The sequence below is a fragment of the Thunnus albacares genome, chromosome 13 (genome assembly GCF_914725855.1).
Source record: "Thunnus albacares chromosome 13, fThuAlb1.1, whole genome shotgun sequence".
In the NCBI taxonomy this organism is placed as follows: domain Eukaryota; kingdom Metazoa; phylum Chordata; class Actinopteri; order Scombriformes; family Scombridae; genus Thunnus; species Thunnus albacares.
Window position 1 is genome coordinate 3507757 of NC_058118.1, and position 23198 is coordinate 3530954.

Here is a 23198-nt window from a genome sequence, read left to right on the forward strand (position 1 = left end):
CCATATATTACAAGAAAATGATTGTGAGCTTTTAGTGATAGAGTTGGAATAGATATGGTATTTCTAATAGCCTGGGAACAGGTGTTTTAGTTGGGTGTTTACAGACCCACATGTCCATCAAAACTGTTTCTGTTGCTGTAACAGCGACAGGCAGCTATCTGTGTCACTGTGGAGGTCACATGAATAAATACTTATCTCCTGAGAAAGTAATAACCTTGATGCTGGGAGCTTTTTATACTCTATTTTATCTGCTCTTACTGTTCAGTAAACCATTTATCTGATTTGTGTCTGTTGATGCAAAATGTACTATCAGCATATGGTAAAGATGTTGGTATTCCCTTCTGCTATGTTTTGATAGGGTTGGGATGCTCACACCAACCTGAGCTGTGAGTAAGCGCGGCCATTGAGGCCTTGCTGGCATGGTGTGAGTGTTTTTCCACAGCACAGCATGTTGATGATGTGTCGGAGGTGTGTTGGTTCGCAACAAATCCCAGTATGAGCCTGTTGTCTGCTGCTCTTCATCTCCAACAGCTCACTGTTGCTGTTTCTGCTTGTACTATTCCTCCCTGCTATTAAAACTCATGATGCTTAGTATGACCATATCTTGTTGTGTGGACAAATTTTTACTTAAGAATATCACCAATAACAAAGTTCAGCTAACTGAGGGAAAACATCAAATGGCAGCAGCAGGAAATGTTGGGTTTGCATCAGCAGTAACTTAATACAGCTTTGATACCATTGGAATCAGTAAACAGTAAAATAAGGGTGTTATCTGAAAATATTATCAGCAACATAGGACTAAAAATAAACTCCAAACCACAGATATTCAGTTAGATGCAAAGTTATTAGAAGTAGAAGCAGTTTGAACTAAATACTGAGAGCTGAACACTGTGAGATTTTAAAACAGAGCTTTCTCTCTAGTCACCATGGTAAGCAATGCTACCAAGCAGGGCCATAAAGGTGAGGCTCAGTGTGGCTATTCGCTGCTGTGGAAACACACGTCTTCATTGTGATTAAAAAGGACTCAACTGGTTCCAAGAATGTTCTCCATAAGGAAAAAAAGTGTCCATAAATCGTCATGAAAAGAAGATTCTGGCATTGGCTTTCAATGACACAGGTTCTGCAAAACAGCGTGATCATTATTGATATCACTGTAAATATGTGGCCTAATATTTTCTCATTAAGGTACTTCAAAGTCATATTTAGGCTAGTTCACTGTTTTAACATGCCAATATCATACAGTACCTTTCCTTCTAGTCAACATCACATCATGACAGCTGTCAGTAAATGATCTTATATTTAGAAGAATAGCTGTATAAACTTGTTAGATTTTTATGGATTGATTATTTCCTTGATGGAGCATTTTGTCTGGGTCATTTGGACACTCCCTTCAGGACTGTGTCAGTTAATCCTATATGGAATAAGCAGTGGCCATTGGTCATGCGTTAATCTGTTTTTAGACCATGACAGGGAGGGGGCACAATGACATCCTTACCCCCTTTTCCTCAACCCGTGTTTGTGTATTCGCAAGTGCCAAACAGCTCATAAGAGGGAAAGATAATGAGGGAAGAAGTAAAGAGGCAGAGAGAGACAGAAAGTCAGAGGAAAAGAGAGAAGAAAGCTACATCAACAGAGAGAAAAAGAGAGAGAGAGGTAGACTGGGGCTGGTGTGCAGCATGCAGGCACTGCAGAGTTCTGCAGCAGAACACAGGGATGGCAAGCGGAAGGATGTGCTGAAGGTATTTTGAGGGGAGCAGTTGAAGACTAACCCCAGGAGATATGAACCTTGCTTCTCTGGCATCACCTCTTGCACTGTGAAGGAGAACGTGGTGAATAATGGGAGTCGAAATTTTCTTAGAAGAAGAAACTGGGATAGTGCCCATTGGACTGCTGCAGTGATCCTCTTCATCCATCCATACATTTTCTGAACTGCTAAGAACTGCATATATGTCAATTCAACACCACCTTAAAATCTAAAATTCTGTATCAACGGAATGGTCCATAACAGCAATAACTTCGAAATACAACAAGTAGTAGAGATACTTTCTTCATGCAAAAGCTGACCTGATATTTTTTTTTAGAGCAAGCAGCTTGCACGATAATTACATCATTCTTACGTACAGATCCTCTCTTCCTGCTCATCCACTCCTCACTCACACTCCATCTGGAAGGAGTTCCAGGGCGATATAAGTTCACAGGAAAGAAGCAGAGGTGTCAATTTATGGAGGAAAAGCAGGAGCGTGATATAGCACTCTCACCCACAATCTATATGCATCTCACCTGGAATCTATATGCATCACTTACTTCTACAATGCCAGCAGAGCTGACAGCTAAAGTGCTCGGAGTAATCACCGACAACCACTGATGTTTGACAATGATAGGGAGAGCTGGATCGCAAATGGGGGACTATAAATAGAAGCAGTGTTGGAGCTTCATCCAGTATGAGTATGTACCTGGGCCCTGAACCTTAAAGAGCCCATCATTACAATTACAATAAGGTGAAACACCTACATAAATTTTCAACACACTCCTAATATCAATGCCCAGGTGATGAAAAGCCATTTTTCTAAGATGTGGGTATTCACAAAGTCACAGTTAGTAGCTTTACCATTGAAGAACGAACACCAATGCTGTATGGTACTAACTGGTTCACTGTGATTACATAATATCTACAGCCTGCCAGCCCTGTATTATTCAATATATTGACACAAACTCAGATGTGAAGTCGTGAGGATGTGAAGCTTGGGTGCATTCATGTAGATGACATCACACAGATCATTGTAAAACCCTGTTAAAACCCCATAAAACGTCAAACTAAATATATATTTTTAATAACAACTTTCACCAATGCTCATCACCTAATGCTCTTAAAGGTTGACCATTGATCTTTTCATACAGTAACTATGGGCAGAAAGCTGGGCCTGTATCTATCAAACTGCTAGAGGGAAATTGTGGACTTCAGTGAAAGACCAGTAAAAAATCTTACACTCATAAAATGAAGAATAAAAGCTATTAATGACATATTTTAGATGTAAAAGTACTCTTTTTGCAGCAGCTGCTTTCTTCTTTGTTTCCATTTCAGCAATGTCTTTTAATTTCATCCCTATTTATACATTTCTGGATTATAAATATATGAGATTGATGTTAATTTCACATAATTTGCTACTGAAGGTATTATGGATTTCATACAAATAAGATGAACTTTTAAAAACTAAAAATCACACAAATATAAAAAAATGACATCACTACATCACCATGAGTCTGATGTAGGATAAATCCTTGTCTCTGATTCCTGTCTGATCATACAGTACAGGTGATCAATAATGTGATCACTTGAGAGTTACTCTCAAACGTTCTAACTAAACTTAAAGGTTAAAAAAGTACAAAAGTTGCTTGAAACATATTTATTATTCTTCAGTTTTCACAAATAACTTTTTTACTTCTATGCAGGACGTAAGTAACGATTATTTTTATTATTGATTAATCATTTAGTCAATGAATTGTCATAAGTGTGGTGCAAAACACCTGTTATAATTCCCCACAGCTCAAGCAGATGTATTAAAATGTCTTGTTTTGTCCAACTAACAGTCTGAAACCTCAAAGATAGTCAGTTTACTGTCATATATGACAAAGAAATGCACAAAATATTCTCATTTTAGAAGCTGGAACAAGTGAATTTTTGGCATTTTTGCTAGCAAAATGCTCCCAGAAATAACGTTCATATATGACTAAATTGCACTAAATTTTGCTAGAAACATCATGTGTTATTATGTGTTCTCTCAACATAATGAGAAAAAATGTTAATTAACATATGTGGCTAGTTGCAAAAATGTTGATACTGAACATATGAGTAAAATCTGATCTTGCAGCACAATATCCATTAGTGGAAACTACAGTAATATTTTAAAAACTTTTTATGGTTATGTTAAGGCATTGGCAGCACTTGGTTAAGGTTAAGGAAAGATTGTGGTCTATGTTTAAAACAGAAAAAATGCAGTGACTTCAAGCACAACATGGTTACTAACATTTAAGCAAAGCCACCATCTTTCACAAACCTGAACCAAAGTGCTTTTATTGCCTAAACCCGACCACAAGCAGGACTCAGGATGTCGGGTCTCTGTTGTCAGAGTCCTACATCTTGAAGTCCCTCCATCCACCCCGGCCTCCTCTGTGCGACTTCAGAGCAATATATCAATGTAGCACTTCATTAATTCAGAAAACTATTACCAGTGAACATAATTCAGGCAGCGATTACATTTGTTAAAGCAATGTAATTGGGAATGCAATTTAGTTGTATATGAACATAATTTCTAGGAAACAGGGCTGTCAAAATGACTAAAACGATTAATCAATTATCAAAATAGTTGCTGATTGATTTTATGTAGATCGAGTTTATCAACTATCGTTGCAGCTCTACTTCTAAGTGTGCTCCTTAGAGCAAGTCTGTATAGAGGATAAATCAGAGATTTCTTTTGAAACACATTATACATGTTAGAAAGTAATTGCTGAAAACATGAAAAGACTGAACTATGCATTACTGAATTGTGGAGTTAGAGCATTAAACGGTTTTTCACTGTTCCTGTGTTCAGGATTTTTTGGATGGGCCTGAAATGATACAGAGGGGTGACTAGCACGACCTTTCTATCTGCTAGGGGGGGGCAGATAGAAAGGTCTACACTTAACTATGAGATATTCTAGGTTAGCAGAGCAGTGTCTCTCAATAATGGCACCATGCACCAAGCTTTGTTAACATAAATGCACAGTCCCCCATGCCCCTCTGGTCTTACAGGAGTCATTGGCTGTTGTATCCGCCCTGAGGATGTAGCACCCCAGTAGTTCAATGGCGCCATCGGGGACACTGCTGTTAAGCCATGTTTCTGTAAAAATCATGAAGTTTCAGTCCATAATCCTTTTATGAGTGGTGATCCGCAGTCACAGTTCATGTATGTTTTTCACCAGAGACCATACATTGGCGAAGAAAATGCTGGGTAGAGATAGCCAGTGAGGATTAGCCTTAGCTTAGCCCTCCTCTCTTCCTCCGTTTGTTTACACTCTCTCCTGGCCAGCGGAGCCGGGTTCACAGCCGCTGGTGTCATGGTATTAACTGTTACTGGTGAATGGGGCCATTTTTGTTCAACAGTAGCGCTCAAGGAGTTATTTTAAACCCAGCTGAAGCATCAGTTGACGGTCCACCAAGAGGATAGATCCATGCCCCACTGCTGGTGTGTAACATTGATACCGAACTTCATTGAAAAAAATGACAATTTAACATAACAATGGTTAGTGATGAATTGCTTGTTAACTACTCATTTAAGTTACATTTTTACAGAAGTAAGTCCACATTTGCCTACAAAATAGGTGCTGAATTAAACAGTGGCTCCTAGCATTACTTTACTTTTGAAATATCATCCATGTTGCTTGTCTTACACCTACAAACAAAATTGTATATTTTTTTAAGGGAGTTCGGCATGAGCGTTGTTAAGTTCAAAGGCTGTTCAGTTAGGCCGTGTTCGTCACCAATCTTATTACAGTACATCTGCCAAGGTGTAGACCACAACACCACTGCCCTCAAAGACTGAATGGGTCTGGATCTTCCTGCCAGGCACAGAGCCTGTTGAGAGTTTTCCCCTGTGGAGCTGCAGGTGGATGACATCAGCAATCAAAGCAGCAGGGGACTCCCCAGAGCCCTGGTCTCCTGACACCACCACCACCACCGTCTCACTGCTGTGTGTCTTTCCAGCAAAAGGATGAGGAAGACACACAGGCTAGTGGTGACAACTCATCACCTTCATTTCACTGAACAAGCCGCCTTCTTGGTAAGTGAAGCAGGACATCACAATTGCACTCAAGGCAGGTGCTGTCAGAGGGAGTGCTCCTGTACCACATCAGGCCCTCCCCTAAGAAACTTCAAATTTGATGATAAAAGAGGATTCTCAGAGAGCTTTTGGTTTGCATCGTATGGTACTGCTGCACATTTAAGGCTGGCCCACCATCACTGTTACGCAGGCAGGATGGTGAGTGTGGCCTCCACTGCTTGACTGAGTGGTCACCACCCAGCTCCCATTGGGACGTGGTGGCCTCACCCCAGTTGGCTAAGTGCGTACATGCAAATCAACACTGCTCAGCAAAAATGAGTCTTCAAACCTGAAGATTCCCATAAAAGGGTTTAGCCTCTTAGAGTAACCATCTTTTTTTATTTTATGTTATAAGCTACTATTTATGAAGTAAATCAGATTTCATTTTTTATTTCAAAAGTTTGCCGTCAGATTGAATTTCCACCCACACTGGCAACCTCCTCTAACATCTTGCTTTGTTTTTTTTTTTCTTCTTCTTCCTTATAAAATGAAACACTCAGCTGCAAAGTTGACCCAGCATGTATTTAATTTGACACCTATCTCATCTCTTAAACACATATCCTATTCAATAAAAGCAGCAGGGATGACATAGTGATTCAGATAAAGTACATCCATCTGAAGCCTTGTGATGGGATCATAATGCAAAACTGGCCTGATAATGTAAATCTTTGTCCGTTGTTATGCCAGTGGTACTTTGTGATTTGTTGATTCCACATGGCCAAAAGTACTGTATAGATTTACATTTTGGAACATGTCTAAATATATGTTTTCAAAGACGTTTCACTATTTAATTATTAAAAAACACTGACCATGGTTGACGTCTACTTTCTGACATCCCTAAATGATAAACTGACCATCTCCAGTCTCATTTTAACCCCATCTGAGTCAACCGTAACACATCATTCTTTTTTGGCACTTCTCTGACCAAAGCTAACATTTTGGTAGAACTAAAAAGTTACAGTCAGCTGTGTCTGACTGTCTGACTACTACCACTGACAAAAGTACTGCAGCTCATGTCTGATGTGGTAACAACACAGTAAAAGGCAGCAGAGGAGCGACAGACATGAAGACAGAAAGAGAAAAAGAGGCAGAGGACGGAGCTTGAGGCCTTCAGACACTTGTGGAAGAGAGAGGAGAAGCAAGGCGAAGTCAAACGGAACAAGAGCAACACTGATGAAACTGAGCTAATGTACTGTGACCGCAAGAGGGGAGGGGGTGGGGGGAGGTGTACAGGACCATATCTGGTGTGTCTGTTACCACAGCAACTAGCATCATCATATGCTATCTGATTAAGTGACTTGATGAACGTTTGAGCTACCAAGTGAAGGCAAGAATATTCTTAGTTTCTGTGAGAGAGTCCCAAGTGTTGACACCTGTGTGGGTTACACATTTTACATTCCTCTCCAGAGACACTTACGATAACATAGCATGTAGGTATTCTAGTTAGAACACAGCCAGCATGAGCTTATTCTGATGTTGAGCAATAATCTGTGTCAAGGTTTCTTACTATAGGGACTGCACATCTGACCTTGTGGTTACTGGTCAGTATCTCAACCCGACTGACCGCTGTGTAAAAATGTGCTGACAATGATTTGAAACAATTCAGTTTTAACAATCCGTCAGTCATTTTGGTCAAGCAAAAATACCAAACATTTGCTGGTTTCAGCGTCTTGAAATGTGCCGTACAAATAAACTAAAGCCTTCTGAAATGGAAGGATTAACCGCTTTTATGGCGTTTAATTAGTCTCAAAAACCAGGCGTGTGAACAGAACAGTATCCGTGAGTGGAATAGCATCCTTGCGAGGGAGCATTTCTGCTGTGTGTGCACAAATGTGGTCCCACAAGCACGGTTCACGAGAGCCAGCTTGACCCTCCCTACGCACTCGCAACTGCTTAACACTAGCTCTCTTGTCAAGTTGAGTTTTGAGACTTTGGAGGCGGGGATGAAATAGACGGTGGCTGATGTCTCTGCTCCTTTGATTGGTCACTTTGAATACTGACAATGACCTTTGATTGGCTGTATTGTTTGATCACTGACACAGTCGATGACAGGCCGAGAGAACAATCATTTTAGCTCTAAGCTGGATAGAAGAAGTCAAACCAATTAAAGTTTTGATAGGTTATGATTCCAGCAGTGCACTAACAAGTATTAAATACATGCAATCAGATACAAGGAAAGACTTAGTACTTGACATAGCTCCAACAATATTCAGAATTAAGAGAGCAGAAATAGAAATTAAATTCATGTGCATTGCTGCACATATTAGTGTGGATGGAAATGAGCTGGTATAATCAAATCAGAAATGAAAAATAAATGGCAGGGAGAGTGGGATAGAGGAAATAACGACGGATATTAGTACAGCATTCAAAGAAAAGTAGGAGAAATGAGAGGAAGCAATAGAAATAGAAAGGGGGAGGACATTATATCAAGGATGACGTTTATTTACACCAGTCTGAACAGTACATTAAACATCATGAATGAGCTACAGGTAGATGTGAATATTATGGACTGCAGGAAATGGTGGAGCAGGTATTTTTATACTGTCCTAGATATCAACAAGAGAGACAGACACTTGATATTACACTCTAAAGGAAGCACATGACACTAGGTATTAGAGGAATGTTGCAGTGGTGATGTAGGGTACAAGGCTATTTTCAGATTTTAAGAAAACACAGGAATTAATAGGAGAATTGAATGGAATAGTAGAGTAACTGTTCTGATCCACACTCCAGTCCAGAAGGTGGTGATAATGCACCTCCAAAGTCTCAAAAATCAGCTTGACAAGCGAGTGAGTGTTGGGCAGTTGCGAGCACGTAGGGAGGGGGTCCAGCTTGCACTCATCACAGCCCTGTGCTCGCAGGATTAGCTCCCTTGTGAGGATGCTTTTCCACTTCTGGATACTGTTCTGTGCGCTCATTTCATGTGCCTGGTTTTTATGTGTGCGGGTTCTGAGACTAATTAAACGCCATTTTTCTCTGATTTATATCATTGTAAACTCAATGTGTTTGGATTTTGGACTGTTGGTTGGACAAAATGAGCTTTTTAAAGTCATCTTTGGTTATGAAAAATCGTCATTTTATAGCATAACAATGAAGTAATAAATTGGATAAACACAGATAAAATCATAAAAATGTTTCTTGGTTGCAGCCCTTACTGTGAGTACTATTAATCAGTGGTGAAAATAAAGGCAGTGCAGCTGCTGGGGCCCATATGTCACTTGGTCCAGTCTGCTTAAGATGTAGTTGGACCAAAGCAGTTCATATGCCTTCCAATAAGCATATCACACAAAAAACTTGTCTACCATTGTTACTATTCTATTTTGTGAATAATACAGTAGGTGAGTAGGCGATTTTGGCGTCTTTTTATTCACTTCTGTGTCTAAGTGTTTTGGTTGGTGGCATGATTCAAGTCAGTTGCTGCTACATGTGAGTCATTTATCAGAGGTAAATAATATTCAAGTATTTTCATAGAGCTATCTATTTGGTCCTCCAGCTCTATGGAGAAATTGTTAGTCAATAAAATTCTTGTAATATCTCAACATTTTTACATTATTTCTGGTCAATTAAAATTTAGGTTAATAAAAGTCTTTATTACTGAATTTACTACCTAGTACTAAGTGGCTTAATCATTCATCAGTAATACAGGCTAAAATCCTAGAACCTATTAACATACTGCCCAATGCCATGGCTAATCATCATCTTTACAACAAACTAACAATCTAGCAGCTTGTAGGTATGGTCGCCTCTCCTGCTGAGGTGCTACACAAACTCAACACCTATGAAGAGAAATGGCTTCTTGACCATATAAATGATTTAAAGTTGAAAAGCCTGAACCTTGATTTCCACTATTAAACATAATTTTTGTTATTGTTACTTTACACAAGTTATTTTTTTTTCTGTTGTTGCTGTGTTTTCTGTTGATTTTGTTTGTTTGTCTTTGACGGCTTATTTATGCTTGTGATTAATAGAATTCTATCAACTGGTCTGCCTTATTATTGTATGAGGAGTTATTATATATATACATATATATATATATAGTGTATATAAAATGTAAGATTAATATGTGTATACTTTGTTATTGCTCAAATAGCTAATAAGTTGCTGATCATAAAAAAGCAACACACACATACACACACATAAAAAACTGAATGTTAACAGTATTACAGTCATTTTTTTGTACTTGCACTGAAGATATGTCATGGTGAAAGCCTGACCTTTAAAAGTCTAAAGAATACGCAACAAACATTCATATTATTTTGGAGGCTTGATGTATATGATTTTTACAAAAGCCTAACCATATATCAGTCCACATATGTCCCATATATGTATCTGTTTGTCTTTCCATGCTCTGACTTGTTGATGTTTATATTAAACAGTTCCTTACCGTTGACGGTTAGATGCACCCAGCTGCCATTGTGGAAGGTGTCATACTGCTGCTCCAGCATCAGCACCCTACACTCATACCAGCCCTGGTCGTCTGAACGCACATTCTCTATCCGCAGGGAGGACTTGCCGTGCAGAGTGGCCCGGCCTGGCAGAGAGAGAGTGAGAGGGAGAGAGAGACAGAGACGGAGATGGAGATGAGGTATCAGCAGGAAGGGACACGGAGAGGTGAGAGGGACGGGTGGATTGAATATAATGAAGAGAATGAAGGGAAGGAAGGAGCAGGTGAGGGGTGAATGAACAAAAAGAGGAACGCCGGGTGAATGTTAAAGAGAAAATCAGCCTGTGAGCAGTTCAGATATAAATATGCAGGGATCACAGGGCACACTGTGATGTGTTAGTGTCTCCGTGTAACATCACAGTGCATAAGAGCTGTTTCTAAACACAGTCGCTGCAGCACTGTTAATGTTGTGTTGTGCAACATCAAAGTAGGATTCCAACCGCAGCTGAAATCTGTCACTTAAGCTTCAGTGCAGCTGAGATGTCCTCATCTCATCATCATCATCATCATCATCATCATCATCATCATGTGTGTTGCAGTCTATTTTGGAGACGCACTGAGGCAAGGACAGGTCATTAGTTCCTGTGAGGAGTGGGAAGTGGCCAGCGTGACAACAGAGAACCCTCAGGATTGGTTGCAATCCGTCAGAACAGATATCGGCTTTTGACTTGGTGAGTACAGAGTCAGGAGGAGCTGCATTTTACTTTTACAGATCAAAAGCTGAAGGGGGGGGGGGGATTGATGATGTTGCTCTGGGCAATCTGGCAACTGGATCATAACAGATGGCGACTGGCAATAAGGGCTAAACAAAGGGCTTTCAGGGAGCGCACGCCAGCTCAAAACGTCAGCGTTATCAAGGCCTGGCTATCCCTCATTAATCCCTCACTCTCCCCTATCCATTCCAATTTGTGGGTATTCCCGACTAATTTTTTGTTTGGCTTCCTAAACCTCCCTCTGCAGCATGACATGCCAGGTAAATATATCAGCTGCACTGTCAAAATGTGTTCCTAGCTTGAATGTATGTGTCCTGGTTAGACTATTTATATATCAGATTATATCCATGTCTGTCTCCTCGGTTGACTGGAAGGAGCTGAGAGAGACTTTATGTTACTTACTGAATGTGAACTATGTCTTTAATGTACTGTACACAGTATCTATGGATCCTTCATACAGTACCCGCTCTTTGATTCTGCTGCCATTTCTCTTTATCAGAGTAAACAATGTGTCCAAACAGTTTACTGGATGTCCTTTTTTCACTTGATGTATTCAAGCATAAAAGTTAATGAACAAGAAATCATGCATGAGTGTGTCTGTATAAACACGGGGTACTTCTGTGAGTCACTCACTGTATGAAAGCATAGTGGTGCTTCATGTTCACATGTACCCTCTCTTTGACAACCGCAATCTTAGAATGACTCTTTTTTATATAAATTAAGATATGTTCAACAGTAAGTACATTTAAAACTACTGAAGACAATTAGAACATGTTGCGGTTGTGCATTTATGTAAAATAACTTATAAATCTGTCAGATGTATACTGGAAGTGAGCGGGGGGGGCTGATGGTCTAATGCATGCATACTCGCGCAAGTCGCACTCTCATCTGTGTGGAAATTACCGTTCTTGTCAGATACTGTAGGGGGTGCTGTGGACTTATCTACAGCAAGAACACGGGAAGGTGGGTGTAAAACCTGCACGTGACAATATTTTGTCAAAACTCTACAGTTTCTGCTTGTCACCGTTGTAGCTGTTTGTACTAGCTTTTTTTCATCTTTATAAATGTGTTGGATAAGTGGAAGAAGAGGAAGCGATTGGGTCGGGTGCGAACCGCGATCAAATTTCAAGAGGCATGCACAGGATCTGTGCGTCATCTGCAAGTACATAATTGCGGAGTTTTGTGGGCACACACACAAACACACACACACGCGTGTGTTTGCTGACCCCGGTGTGAGATGCATGCAACAGGCCTGACACAGCGTCTGCACAGCCTGTGTAGCAAAAGCAGGACGATTAGCAGAGCAGTAGCAGCAGCTTTAGTCCACCATCCTCATCTATACATGATGTGTTCAGGCGCAGTATTGAGTGTAGGCTGTTTGTGTCTGTTCAGGGCATGCTATCTATTCATATCCAAATGATATGTTTGTATTTGTTGACTTCACTAACTTGAAGGAACGTTTATCTGTACAAAGTGCTCCATCATGAAACACATTCTTTCTCTTTTGTGTAAAATTTTCTGCACTTCTCCCTGTGCATAATGATTCAATATAGGTCATGGTGCATGAGCCTTTCAGTCAAAGACATATTGTTGGGTTACAGCACTTGTACATAATATCTGTGTATAAAACAGAATTTCATCCTGCCAATTAAACAAATGACAAACTGTCATGTTGAGTAATTCAGATTCAATTCAAAAGTCAAACTCAGTATGACCTGTTATTATCAGAGGCACCTGTCTACAAATATTTCTGTTCAGTTGTATAATTAATCAGCTACATGATTCTGGGGATCACCAGCTTAAACGGTGGAGCTTTAAATGAGCACTTTAAATTAAATAGAAAAGAGGCAAATAGGCTATACTGTAGGATGAATGTCATTTTATATCGTCTACTCTTTCAATCTATTATACAGAAAACACAAATACATACTGCATGCACCGTTTACTGAAGCCGGACACATTTTCACACCTCTGACACGTAGAGAATGTCAAGCTGGTGTTATTTTGGAGTTATAACCACAGGTTTTGCTCTCGTTATCACTAAGTTATCACTTGCCTGACAGCCTGTGCTTAAGAAAAACATTGTTGCTGAGGAGAAGTTTCAAGGTAAGTGAGCACAGGTTGAGAAAAAAAAAGTAGATAATGGTCAATATGTTATTTGCATTGCAACACATCGATTATTGGTAGTGTGAATACACCGGGGTGCCCAGATTTTATTTTCTGGTTTCATCGTATTGTCAATACATCCCATTAAATGACCAAAACCAACAATGTCTTACTCTTTTTTTCAATATTTTCTGTGCAAAGCTCTCAGCCCCAAGCTACACTGGTTCCAATTGAACATGTGACTCTTGAAAAACAGCTAACAAATAAATAAATCAATCAATTAGTTAATTAATATTTTTTTTAAAAGGCTCAGTAATTTCCGAAATAAGATTAATTAATATAAATTGGGTGCTCTAGTGAGTACTTACCGTGGCAGGACGGTATATGTGGATCAACTTCAAATCTACTAAAGTGTGTGTGTCAGCCAGTGCAACTGTGTGGCTCATTAATGTGAAAAAATATAGAATAACACCATTTTCATACTTTTTCCATCTTGTGACATTCAAGGTAACATAAGATGCCACAAGCAGTTCCTACTTATGTTCAGCTACATGTCTCTCAGCCAGGTTGTCATCTGACAAAGGGAAAACAAAGGGCAGTCCTCTCTACGTATAGAATTGCATCCTCTTTGTGTTACGTAATATTCTATTCATAATATTCTGTTCACCCGACATCTGTAGTAGATGCCATCTTCTAACAATTCCACCGTACTCAATCCTCTTTAATATTCTTCTCCCTCGTCTGCTGTTATGTGTGCAATTAGATTCCTGTCTATCTACCTAATTTTATTCAGCCTGCTAGTTAATGACTCCTAAACTTAAACTGCTAATGAGAGGACCTCTGTTAGGTGAGTATGGCTATTAGAACATCAGTACAGAAATAAACAATTCTGAGAATGAGAATTATCAGGAAAATATGCAGAAATGTCCTTTCACAGAGTCTCTCACAAAACATCACTTTGGCTTTGTTAGAATTCTGTACAGTGAAATACTGGATTTTTCACATGCATTTAATGTCTTCATTTGTTTCTAACAGTGAGTGTTACATGGCACTCATGACTGACTACATCATGGCGGCAATTCACAAGGATCCCCACTGTAACACATTTAGTCCACTTACAAGAGAATAAGGCTGTCATACAAATGTCTTTACTACGGCTCAACAGAGTATATTCTCATCAAAACAGTCTTTGTGCCAGCCTTTTAGATTTGAAGCATGAATGATGTCATCATCATGCAATCCAGCCCTGACAGATTATCTTTTGAAACTATAGCAAACAAAGGGAAGCCTCTGTGGAGTCTAATTCACAGCTATGGTGCTTGTAGTATGTCCTTATTCAAAAAGAAAATTAAACCATGCACAGAAATTCATTGACAGTTTCTTGATAGAATCGGCCAATTAGGAGCATTGTTTCTCTGTTATACCCTGTAGAGAAGTGACGGTATGTCTGTAGGTTGTTATTTAGCCCTGCAGAGGAATCTCCCTGTTATGGCTTTAAATACAATGACATGGTTATTTCTCAGGGACTAATAAAAGCTCTGGGGAGAGAGGCCAGCACTCCTCTGTGACCTCTTTTTGTACATCACAAATCATGACCACCAAGAGATATCAGGTCACAAGCAGGTTTACAGGAAAGCGATGCTATAAATATGAGCACATTTGGCCGCCATTTGGTTCTCACGTGACGTGACTTCCTCACGTGGTCACATCCACATTTTGATTCTCACGTGACTTCATCTGCCGTGAGCCTTGAGATTGCGTGACGTCATCTCACGCGATCATGTACGCCATCATGAATCTCGCAGGAACGTCATCTCATGCGATCACGTACGCCATCATGAATCTCGCAGGAACGTCATCTCATGCGATCACGTACGCCATCATGAATCTCGCGGGAACGTCATCTCATGCGATCACGTACGCCATCATGAATCTCGCAGGAACGTCATCTCATGCGATCACGTACGCCATCATGAATCTCGCGGGAACGTCATCTCATGCGATCGCGTACGCCATCATGAATCTCGCGGGAACGTCATCTCATGCGATCACGTACGCCATCATGAATCTTGCGGGAACGTCATCTCACAAGATCACGTACGCCATCATGAATCTCGCAGGAACGTCATCTCATGCGATCACGTACGCCATCATGAATCTCACGGGAACGTCATCTCACAAGATCACGTACGCCATCATGAATCTCACGGGAACGTCATCTCATGCGATCACGTACGCCATCATGAATCTCACGGGAACATCATCTCACAAGATCACGTACGCCATCATGAATCTCGCGGGAACGTCATCTTCTGAGATCACGTCCACCATCTTGCCCACAAACACACACACACACACACTCCCAATGGCATGTGTTTTCACTGTACATAGCTGCTGTTGTTATTGCTTAGGCAGAATTAGATTTTAGGATCGTGATTTATTGATCAAAGCATCGGCTAACTTTGTTAACTTTAATATTGTTTCATTAACACTGTTATACATTTGAAGAGAAGTCTTCTGTGATTATTGTGCTCATTTATTGTGAAAAGTGGCTGATTGGGAGTCAGAGCTCGAACTCAAACCTTCTTGGTTCACCTGTGAACGTTGATATCCCTCAGATATTAGCATTCTAGGTGAACTCTTTTATGAGATTACCTAACTGTCTGGTTATTGGCCCCGGTTTCCGGGTGGTGCCCCATTATTATTAATTCATACTGATAATTTTATTAATTTAAATCATTATCTCTGACAATTATTATTAATTATTGCTAGTAACCAGTCGTGCTCCCCCAGATCCAACAGGTGAGAAGTTATTAAAGAGCTTTGGTGGGATTTAAAAGACCCCACACTTTCTGGACATGTTTTGTACTCATCCTTCATTAACTGCTTTCAGCAGCATGTCGTTATCACACAAAGCACAGCATGTACATCATGAGACGTATCACAAGAAATCTTTTCCAACAGTATATTAAGCAGACCCAACAGTTATTAATCATTTCAAACAGCAGCCAGTTATTTCTTGAAGTGAGGAACATGTACCTATCCAAACTAAGACATGTGAGAGTTCTCTGTACGTGTGACAGAGACTGAAGTGAGATAATCTGATAGATATATGCAGCATATCAGTTCCTTAGAGAACACAAAGAGATGCACTTAAAAAACTACTGTATGCACCAAATAATCAACCACGAGAAATGGAACTTTTGAAACATTTTTATACAGTGTGACCTGTGTGATTGATGAATCACCAGTCACAACTACTGAAACGTGATGTTGCGGGTGTTTTATCTTCACATTTAGCTTTAAACACCACAAGAGCATTTCTGACACTGTCCTCTGCCTTGTTGCATGCATTGTTCACATACAGTATGTAACAGGCCTGACACACTTGGCCAATTCCACCAGCGTTTCAGAATGAGAGGTCCATGAAATCCATGAAAGAAATAACAAGGAAAAATGTTTTCTCCCCCATTCCACATGGGCTCTTGGTGAAACAATAATTTACCAGCCAACTACTTGGATGTTTTTTTGTTGTTTTGTTTTCGTCATTATTATTAACATTGTGAAAGCCAATGCCAAGTAAATAACAACGACAAGCCGATGAAAGCCAGAAGAAAACAGAATAAATGAACAGTTACATGGTTACTAGGTCAAAAACTGCACTGGCGCAAAACTTTATATAAAGATTAATCTTATACTGTATATATACTGGGCTGTAGTGGTGCGGTGTAATAGTGGTGTAAGTGCTCGACAACACCTCTCAAATTATGACACAGAACAGGGAGCGACCATCAACCCACCACCCAACTGTGCTACGCAAGAAAACAAATTAACCTTTGCACTGGAACTAGAAGGACGGCTGTAAACACTGCAAAAACCACTTTTATAGACACATAATTAATCATTAAGGAGTATTAAGGATGTATATATGACTCAAACTGCTGCATAAAATAATAATCTGATTCAAGAGTTGAAGGAGAAAAATCAAAAGACAAGTCTGTAACCTGCTATGAAATGACAGACATGAGCTAACAACTTAAGAAAAACTACATTTAAAGTATTGTTTCCTTAAGCTGTTTAAGGCTAATTCTATTTATTATCAGATGCACATTTAAGTTTAAACAAATTAATTCCCCATCACTTTTCTTATTGTGTTATATTCCAAACATTTATCTAGGATTAAGACTGGGAAAATTAAAAGGAAAGTAGTGGTTGTCACCTTTAAAGCTACAACTTTTCCAGTCACCTCACCTCATTGTTTTTGTGGTTGTAGAATTCACAAAATGATCAAAATTCTCCCTGTTCAATTCAAAACTGGAATATATACACAACTGCCCAGTTTGAACTGTGTCCACACGACGTTAAGAGTGAAAAGCATCAGCATCCCTGCAGCAGTAAAAGCAGCAGTCAGCAAGACTTTGTTCATTGAAGTAATTATGACACAAGTCCAGCAGTTCCTCCAGTCTTGTTCTATTCAGTCATTCAAGCCCCACTTCTCCTCTTCTATCAGCTTCCTGCAGCCAGCACATGGCAGTCTGTCACAGAGCTGCACTCCTCATGATTGGCGTTAACTGTGATAACATGAGAGGACTTGCCTCGGGTCTCCGTTTTCAACTTCACATAAGGTTGCTTCTGGTGCTGTGGGTTGACTTGTTACGCTCTGCAAAGGCAATGCTAATGAAATACTGAACTTTGCACAGCCTCTCGTGTGTATGCTTTGTTTTTAACTATCTTTTATAAGTATGAACCTTACAGTCCATTTGATTCTATTTGTTTTATACGATCAACAACACCAGCTAGATTTAAATCTGAGCCCAAAACATTCTGCATCACTCTGACATAAGAGGGATGATTTATTAGCTTCAGGAAAACATCAGCTGGGGGCAAATCATTTTAAATTGTCGCCATTCTTTCAGACCAGGCTTGGAGATCCTCCATGACAACAGGGCACATTCAACAATGTAATCTGGGACGTCTTCCTGCCATTTCTTTATTTTTTCTGTCCCTCAATTTCCATTTTCATCTTCAATTTCTCTCGCTCTCTTCCTGTTTAGCTATCGATTCATGCCCATCTCTTCCTCTCAACACGTTTTCATGGTAATTGTTCTTTTGTGGTCTGTCTCTCTTGCTCTCACAGATGTTTTTTCCCCCCTCTTCCTGTCTATAAAAAATGAGACAACGGCTTGTTTGAGACTAAGGGCAGAGGGGTATCTTGGCAACAGTGCCCCTGTGGTTGGCGCAACTCATTAACCCTTGACATCATCTGAATCTAAAGAGGGCATAATGTAAGTCTCTATGTATCTCTGAAGCTTTGACTGTAAACTGTGACTTCATTTCATAATGCAATGTTACGGTCACACTGCAGCCGGATACAGACTGACACCACATCTTCCACTTCAGACATTCAGATCTTTCAGTGCTGCACTGTTTTGTCGTCTGGATAAATTCAGTGTAGCTGGTGAAGCTACAAACTGCTTTTCATGGGAAGTAGTTAAGCTACTGCAACACTACACTTTTATTTAAAGATACTCTGAAAAAGCAGCTTGACACACTGAAGCCAATTCACATCAAGTGTTACAAGAATCAGCTACTTTTATATAAAAAAGTACTTACTGGAAAACAGGAAGCTTGCTACTGGAAACACTCCATGATTTTGAAAATAGCTACATTACCCAAAAGCTACTGGGAAGTGTAAGTGAAATTAAAAAGTGTGTGGTTGCTATGATTTTGTAATTCAATTAGACGACATTATGGATTGGAATTTAACATAGTGATAAAGGGCAGGTACACTCAAAAGGAGCTAGTTTGTCTGACCGCGGAGGGGGTTTCTGACCCTGTTCCATCACCCCACAAACACTTCTGTTGGAGTATACAGACACCTTCAGTCTTCTCTGGAGAAACCATCATGTTGCATATCAGGAGAATGTCTCATGCATAAGGATCTCGAATGTGGAGCAAGTGGAAAAATAAGGTGTAAAAATAGATTACAGAGAGTTATATGTCAGATACATTTAATCAACTTTTCATATGTTATGCTGCTCATCTTCACTTTCAGGCTGTAGCTTCAGGTTGTGAACGTTAATTAGGTTAACACTCCAAACTGTTTCTGGCTTCTCAACCGACAAGCGGTGATTACAGATTTGAGTTTTAGTTATGTATAACTTGCAAGTGTGGAAAGCCAAAAGAAATTAGATCTGATAAAAGATTCAAGATAGTTTTCAATATTGGACTCAGTTTCAGTGGAACCCAGACTCTACATGAGGCACACAAATTTGGAAACAATCTGTGAAAGCAAATTAATATATTTAATATGATGAAAGAGGGCTGGCATACAGGCAAACACAAACTATGTGAGGATATGAACATGTTGTCAGTCCTCTGTTTCAAAGCCTACTATACAGCCTTTGTTTGGTTTATGAGACACAGTGTGTTCCGGTCTTCAGAGAATTATGCTGACGCTCATATCCTACTGCTCTTTTTGTCGTGGTCAGGATTCTGTAACACTCACCTAACTCAGCAGGCCTTCCATTCAAGTATTTATGCTCGGTGATCTAATCAATGAAGACAAAGTGTGTGAGGATGCAGAACGATTATACAGAGCTTCTGTATTTTTGCCACAATCTGCTAGTCGGTCAGACTATTTTTCTTCCCGCTGCAGCAGGCGGGTGGGATAAGGGGTGTAAAGGGCACTTTCAAAAGAAACCTTTTCCTGTATCTGATGCAGACAGCAGCCAATCAATCAGCTGGCTTTCAAACAGATGTGTGGATTGGTATCTGCCAAATTAATGGCAGATGTTTCTTATTAGAGTAAACTTGCTTACCTGTTTTTTCTACAAAGACTCGAATGTTTGCAAGTCATGGTACATTTTCATCACCAAATATTTAATTAAACAGAACTTCTAATTTGTGCTTTCTTAACAAAGCCTGCAAGTGAATATTCTATTGTTTTTGAGATAAGAACTGTTAGAGCAGATCTATACTGTGAAAATCGTATTTCTTGGACAAACTGATAGAAATTGGTTCTTCACATCGACTGGACTATTGTACCTACCTGCTCTCTGGCTGTTGTAAAGAATTCACAACTAAGCCACCAGGGTTTTAACTGGAACTCAGAAACAAGACCATATTTTACAGATCCTGGCATCCCTGCACTGGGTACCTGTTGCCTTTCAAACTGATTACAAAATATTACTCATTACTGTTAAATGCCTGAGGGGTCTAGCCACAAGTTATATTTCTGAGCTTTTATGCCCCCCCCCCCCCCCCCCCCTCGCTCCCTGACACCCTTAGATGCTGCTCTCCTCATTGTTCCAAGATCTAGACTCAAACAAAAGGTGACAGAGCCTTTGTTACAAGAGCTCCTAGACTATGGAATGCTTTGCCTGGAGAGATGAGATCTTGATTATGTTGTAATGGCAGTAGCCAATTTAAGAAGTTAAAACAACTATAGCTAACTCTCTAACTCAGACACTAGAGGGTAAGAAAGACTCCAAAACAAACAGTAAACTGATGGATGTATCACCCCTGCTTCCTGAGCCTACACCCTCTGAACTACGGATGCCTGGACACAACAAACGGAATTGAACTTAAAACAGATTACCACTGCAGCATTTCCTCAGTAATAGGTCAAGTGACAACATTTACAGTTTAGTTAATTATGTTCAACAGTTTTAGTATTTATGATGTTTTGAAGGGCGTTTGTCATATCTATCACAATGAGAAGATAATGGTTACACAAGCAGAGATGAGCGAGGCCAGCGAGGGTCCTTCCAGTCTCTGGTCCCTTCTACAGGACGGAGAGGAGCTGGAAGACATTGAGGTGAGGCTGGCAGAGGTAGAGGAAGGAGAGGCAGAGGACGCCACATCGGCATCTAGTTTCAACTCTTTGGCCTGTATTTATGCTCTCAAAGCCAAACCTATGTTTCTCTTTGTTTTGGCTCTTTCTCCATCCCACTGTCTTTGTGCAACAAAATGCCATCTTCTCAGTTTAACCGGTGCTGTTTCGGTTTCAGTCTGGCTGGTAGTGGCTGCAGGATCATCCGTCACTGGGTGAATAGTCTGCCTGGCCACTGGTTGAATCACGCCACATTATAACCCCCGCTAGATGGCGGGCGGGCGGGTGGACCGTACTGTGACATCACAGGGAATAGAGGGCCAGAATAACAACAGACGGGCTGCAGGCAGCACAGTGATACCACCTCATATCAGATAATCATTTGACCATTAGTCAATGTCTAAAATCTTAATTAAAGCACGTTTAAGTTTTTCATTATTTTCCATTTAAATTTTAAGTGGATACCTGAAAGTGTGTCTGAAGCTTTAGTATCAGTGTAATGCTAACACTACCAATCTCTTCACGCTTACATGGATCAAGGCATGGCATGAAAATAAATATCTGTCATGACCATTAAATTGATTTTGTGTATGTTCTGTCTCAGAAGGAAAATACAGTTTAGATTATCTAAAATGTGGAAGCTACGTGCACCGACTCCACCTCACGTTGGGGGAAATTCATATTTCATTTCTTCTGACAGGATGAATGCATGATAAGAAAGTCTTTCAAAACGCACATCAGAAGAGGGGGGATTATTTCTGAAATTTCACGATCAGAAGAAAGGAAATCAAAAGCAGACGAGGGGGGGGAATCCCTCTCACCTCCCTGGCAAACTTCACCTCTAGCACAACACATAAATAATAAGAGGTGGTGGTGGTGGTGGTGGAAAGAGCTGCTGTCTCCCAATGAAATGTCATCTCATTAAAGCTGTCGACATTAGTTAGTATTTATTACATACATATTTACTACAGTGTACACTGCAAAGCACACCACTGAGCGAAGAAAGCACCGTCAAGGAGGTGATGGTTTACTGTCAAATGTATGCATCTCTGACATCTTTGTTTAATTATTTTACCAACATCAACATCAAGAGTTCTAAAAATGAAAGATGAACAGCAACGGATTCAGAGAGCTGAGACAGATGTGAATAAACATGCAGATGTGGACTGTAAATACTATCTAATACAAACTAATATACTGCACTAACTAGAATACATGTGTCAGTTGTAGCTGTTATCTGATGTTTTTTTAATGCATCTCATGTATTCCTACATATAGATAGCAAAGAAACCTGTATTCTTCAAAAGGAGATATCTGATATGAAAGCTGTCACTATCTTACCGGCATATTCCGGGTCCACATGAGGAGGGTAGAAGCGAAAGTTGATGAAGAAGGGGATGGGCATTCCATACTTGAACCACTCCACCACGTAGGGCTGGCCGTTCAGGGGGCGGGACACGTCGCATCCCAGGATGACGTTCTCTCCTGCGCGGGCCGTCACAAACTGGGGCTCCTCTCGCACTCCGTGGGCACCTGCAGTAACAGTACACGCACACAACAGTCAGCCCGGTCTGATCGAAGGTGATCTGCAGCATGCGGCTCAAAGCCTGCTTTAAGTCTATAATATTTCATTTACTCACTGCTTTAAAGCATATCACACAATCACATTTAAATATGAATCTTTATGCATTCAGATGGTGCTGCAATTAGTGTATGATATTCCTGCAACCACAGAACAAACAGTAGGCAAGAAACAGCATGAGATAAGAAGACAGAAGGATGTGATTTTCTACTTTCATACAAAAGTATTAAAAATAGAGATGCACGATATTATCGGCACGTCATCGGTACCGGCCGATAATAGCTCTAAAATGAAGTATTGGCATCAGCCATTTCTGCCGATTATGAGAGGTCGATTTGTTGCCCTCTCCTCCGCCGCCTGACTGTACTTCCCTCCACGGACTGTTTCACCCTGACGGTCCCGGTGCTTCTTCCACAGGCTCCACTTCACTAAAGCTACCCGTCAGACCCGCTGCTTCTTCCCACTTTAACTTGAATAACAAACCAGGGCTCGATGCTCCGGTTGGATCCACATGGAGAGCCGGGGCTAAGCTTAGCTGGGAGGCTAGCAGATGCTAGCTGGCTGTGCCTCCCTCCGGCCATGCTGCGGCTAACGCTCCACTAGCCTCTCAGCTCAACGTTAGCCCCGGCTCTCCATGTGGATCCAACCAGAGCCTTACCCAATA

The 23198-nt window shown here is 40.4% G+C and overlaps 1 protein-coding gene across 4 annotated transcripts in view; it reads right to left on the reverse strand.

The window, feature by feature from the left end:
- The window catches only part of LOC122994872 (protein turtle homolog B-like), a 162578-nt gene that overhangs the window by 98339 nt on the left and 41041 nt on the right, over nt 1–23198 (reverse strand). For all 4 annotated transcript variants that reach the window (XM_044369636.1, XM_044369635.1, XM_044369633.1 and 1 more), the window contains exons 2-3: nt 22294–22485; nt 10240–10386 (exon numbers count right to left, since the gene is read on the reverse strand). In XM_044369636.1, coding sequence (XP_044225571.1) covers nt 10240–10386; nt 22294–22485 — 339 coding nt within the window. The remainder of the gene's footprint in view (nt 1–10239; nt 10387–22293; nt 22486–23198) is intronic.